This window comes from Nansenia antarctica (genome assembly GCF_963989245.1).
Source record: "Nansenia antarctica genome assembly, contig: SCAFFOLD_41, whole genome shotgun sequence".
NCBI lineage: Eukaryota > Metazoa > Chordata > Actinopteri > Argentiniformes > Microstomatidae > Nansenia > Nansenia antarctica.
Window position 1 is genome coordinate 1,060,867 of NW_027662440.1, and position 4,689 is coordinate 1,065,555.

General features: G+C 42.0%; 1 protein-coding gene across 1 annotated transcript; it reads right to left on the minus strand.

Moving 5' to 3' along the window:
• Window positions 1–2,239: 2,239 nt before the first annotated feature.
• Window positions 2,240–4,323, minus strand: LOC308175634 (MOB-like protein phocein; the record flags this gene model as incomplete). Its single annotated transcript, XM_080551264.1, has 7 exons — window positions 4,265–4,323; window positions 3,568–3,668; window positions 3,316–3,358; window positions 3,132–3,218; window positions 2,876–2,955; window positions 2,542–2,644; window positions 2,240–2,371 (listed from the first exon to the last, which is right to left on the minus strand). Exons 1-7 carry the CDS (start codon window positions 4,289–4,291, stop codon window positions 2,240–2,242), a joined length of 573 nt encoding a protein of 190 aa, XP_080407390.1. The 5' UTR covers window positions 4,292–4,323.
• Between the last annotated feature and the right edge of the window lie 366 nt (window positions 4,324–4,689).

Genomic DNA, 4,689 nt, shown 5'->3' on the forward strand with positions numbered 1-4,689 from the left:
TTGCCGTAGGCCCCCGCCCAGTGTATCCCTGGCCATCTGCAATGGAACCATCCCCAGGTAAAAGCAGAGGAGGCCCTGTTTTTGTGTCACCCCCTGGACTTTTAGGTGTGGGGGGGGGGGGGCAAGGTGCATCCTTTGAAAAAGCAACTCATTGTGATTGTGTGTGTGCTTGTGCATGTGTCAGTCTCCAGCCCCCTCCAGCCCTGTGTTGCCCTGGTACATGCAGCCCTCTGAGCTTGTGTACCAGCCCCTGGAGATGCCCCCTGACGGAGGTTGTGTCCAGCCTGCCGTGCCAGTGCAAGAGACCCCCATCCCAGAGGTATTCTTAAAACCAGTGATCTAGTTCAATCAATCAATGTGATTTTGGTGTGTAATACTTTTTGTAATACTGTAATTATTATTTTTGTTGGTGTGTAATACAGTTTTTTCATAAAGTTATGTATCACCACCACCAGAAGATTCACACAATTTGCATGATACATTATATCACTCATAATCTACGTGTTGTGTCATAGCCGCAGTTCATCGACCACATGGTGCAACCGACCTACCATCAAGTGTATGCGCAAATTCCGGCGGCTATGGCGCCTATCATGCAGCAAGAACCAGTAAAGGTATAAATTAATCTTATAGTATGATACTACACGTATATGATGGATGTTGATAACTGGCCTTTTGGGATGACTTACAGTGAGTTGTGCCGGATCGTAATGCATTGTCTTTTCATGTCCCCCTCAAGGACCAGAAGTTTCATTTTATGAGACAAGGTTTCCCTCACTCCTCTGTCAGCCTGAAGCCCAGGGGTCACCACAGCCCCCACTACACCCATCTGCGTAACGAGTACATGGCTGAGAACTCTGACTCCTCTCCCATGTCTGCCACTGATCCCCTCAAGTAGAGTTCAACCATGGTTTCAGACATATTGTTCTTCATGTAATACTTTGATATTATAGGGTATTTTGGGTAGATCAGTGCCAAAAAATCTATTAAATCTATTTTAAAGTAACACAACAAAATGTAGAAAAAGACCCGGGGGGGGTGGGGGGGTGATACTTACTGAAGACACTGAGCAATACCTAGGAATTGTGTCCTATAACTGGTTGACTTTTATATGTGGTTTTCATAAAGAATGATCACTGGAAACATAACATTATCTGCATGTTTTTGTAACGAACTGGATTTCGCTGTAGGCACAACTGTTTGTTAACTCTTAATAAGATATACAAATTAAACTATAGGTAGTGAACAAAACATCAGTGTCAAGTTAGTATAGTATGTGCTATAGACAGCTGACGTTATGAAGAAGTGGGACTAACATTCACTGTAATGGGTTGTTCTGAGATAGTAACTGTATTGAGACTGTTGTTCTAGCAATGTGGATCAAAATAAAAAGATGAGAAATGGAAACATACTTGACACATGGTTGTAAATATATCTGATATTTTAATAAGAAAATGAGAATGGATATCCACCAGGGACAAAAAGACAACACAATCAATAGATTGTTTTTTTGTGTTGTTTGAGAAATAGTTCATAATTTGACATGAATATAGAAATTGAATGAGACACACTCTTGCTTTGAAAACCTAAGGCAGTTCTGAATAGCTGTCATTATTATTCACATATAATGACAACAAATTACTCTCTTGAAAATAAATACAGTGAATAATAAGCTATTGTCCTGAATGCTATTGTCATAAAGCATCCCCACTCTATAGTAACAATAAGGAAAGAGACCCTTATACAGTAAGAAATGAAGATGCAGAGACTCCGGTCCAGTGAGTAGACGCATACAGTGGCAGTATCGGACAGTTTTTTGTTCAAGTCAACAACTCACTAATCATGTACATCCACATCTAAACCTGGTGGTGGTTCCATGGTTCTGTATTAGGTACACCTGCATAAGATGTGGCTCTACAAGACCAGAGTCGCTGACCCTGTGAAAACAACTAAGGACTGACAGGAAGCTAAGCTCGGTTGAGGTCCGATAAAGACCAATGGTACACTGTCCATCTCCCATACACATCACAACACTGTCATGTTCTCTGAAAAGCTCAAGCTAAGTAAGGATGGACTATAATTAATGAAAGCAGTCTACTTAAGCTAGCATAGGCGATTTCAGTGCCGTTTCTCTTGGGTCTAATAGGATAAAATAATGGGTGGTTTTGCTTTGTGTGCGTCTAGTGGGGGAACAGCATGTGTGAATATGTCATTGTACGTTTGGCACGGTGTAATAGTCTCAGGCTTCATTCTCTCCTTCTGCTTCATTCTGAACCTCGTCCTCCATTATGGGCACTATCAGGTTATCCTTTGACATCAGGTTGTATTTCATCACAAATCGCGTGAACCGATGACACAGGAACGTCTCGTTCTGGAGAAAGCAAGGGAATTAATTTAGCTTTTATCCACATAAAAAAAAAAAATAGGTCAACGAAACATTTTAACAACAATGATAGTGAACGTATGTAGTCACTGGCAAATCTCAGTGATGGTATATAGAGAGAGAGGGTAGATGGCGGAGAGATGGCAGACACGGTTTACCTCGTAATGGTCGAAGATCTGGAAGTAGGCGTGGGAGAATATCCTATAGATCCGCCGACAAACAGAACCCAACTTCGCTACAGATGATTCTTTAATACTCACCCTGCAAAAAAGGAACCAGTCATTTACTGAGAAAATGTCACCATTCACACATACTGGAACAGCATTCTGTTTACAGCAACCATCAAATGGAGGTAAACATATCAGTCAATACAGTATGAGAGGTGGAGTATTAGTGAACTAGACGGTGAACAAGTACAGTCAATCAAAACAGATGTCAGAGTGAAGGATGTAAGTGTTCAACGTTAGTGGAAGCATACACACAACTCCTCACCTGCTGGGGAAATACTTGTTGCTGTTGAGGAGGCAGGCAGCGCCGTCCAGAGTGTGTCTGGTGTAGTCGATGGCTGGACACTGTAGGAAACAACATACATTTTAATATCAGTCTGAAATAATGAGTATAACACAGTTAGAAATGTATAACTGGCACATGAATGTTTGGGGGCTAAAGGACTAGGGAAAGGTTGTAAGGACTGAACCACTGATCTGCCTCTAATAAGCAGCCGATATCGGTAGAGAGTGGAACATACCTCTTTGGGGGTCTTGTGGGCAGCACAGAGGAAGATCCACTGCTCTGTTGCAGTCATCTGGGTGCATGTGTCTGGGTGGCATTCTCCCTATGGCGCAGCATTATGTTAGACTTGCAAATTAATTACCACTCAGACAAAAATGGGGCTATCTTCCAAGCGGCCAATCATTTAAGTTAGTGTATACCTGTAATTTCACTGCAAGTCCATTCAGCTCTAAACAGAACTGTCTGAAACAGACAACAAGAGACAACAGTTTGGGTGTTAAAATTGGCTTTCATCGTGAGAAAGAGAGGTCACAGAAGGGTGAACGACATTCCCTATATAGCAAAAACATCTGGTATTCCTTCTAATGAGTCAAAGACCACAATGAGATTTGACTTTCCCAGTACCAGTGCACATTATGGGTTTTTTGGAAGTGTTTAATGTCAACCACTACCTGAGGTGTTCATACTTCCAGACCCCTTCGTCCTGACCTTCAGGGGGCTCCAGGATCTTGTCAATGTTTGAGCAGTCTGTCCGGATGTTCTGCTGGATGTACTGAGAAGAACAAGAACTACATTTTTAAGACAAGGCAGATACACAAAATACCACAATAGCATTGTAATTCAACATCAGAAACTTCCGTGGCAGAATGAAAACTTGTGCTAACTGTAGAGCTATTAAGCAAAAAAACTAAGGGATAGTTTAACATTTCTGCCATATATTTTTTTCTATTTACCCAGAGTATTTACCGCATCGATACCATGTTTATGTCTGCTTGCAGTTTGAAGGTAGTTACGGAGCCATTGCTAAATGCATAATGAATGGAAGTCTTCAGGAACAACTAGCTAGCTCCTCTCAAAAGCAGGGAAATAGACCTTCTAACCACACCAAAGCTTGGTGGTTGGTTGGCTCTGCAAAAACCTTCAAACTGCAGCATGCAGACATATAAAAATGGGATCAATCATGAGTACATCTGACTGGGTTAAGTAGGAAAATGTGTTGCCAAAATATCCTTTTAATCCACAACTGAGAGAGAGCTGAGAGCAGACTGCGGCTTGAGTAGTCACTGATAGTGGCCTTGTTGAATTTACCAAATGTATCCACCACAAATTGCTCAAGTTGCATTTTTAGTCCCATATGACATTTGAGACCTGCTGCACAGCCAGAGTGCTGTCCATCTCCTCGAATGACTCATCGGGCCAATTGTAGAAATCCTGTAAACAAATAACTTGAGTCAGTCAATAGTTCGGATGACAAGAATGATATTAGACCCATGCATGTCTGTCCCCCAGCAGCTAACTGCGCCACCTCATATCTAGCTAAGGTGTATTAGTATTAATTGGATGCTAGCTACTGTTTCTAGTGCTCTCCTGTTCCTGGCTCACTAAGAAAGCAGGAGGGCAGGATTGGTTAGCTCAGCTGACTAGAGTCAAGCAAACTGTGTAGTTATAGCCAGAGCCATACATGCATACCCATGATGCCATGGTTCTGGTTAGTTAACTACCTGGTGGGCTGATTAAATCAGCCCACCAGGTAGTTAACTATGTTACATTAACTCAGAATACACCAGGAACAT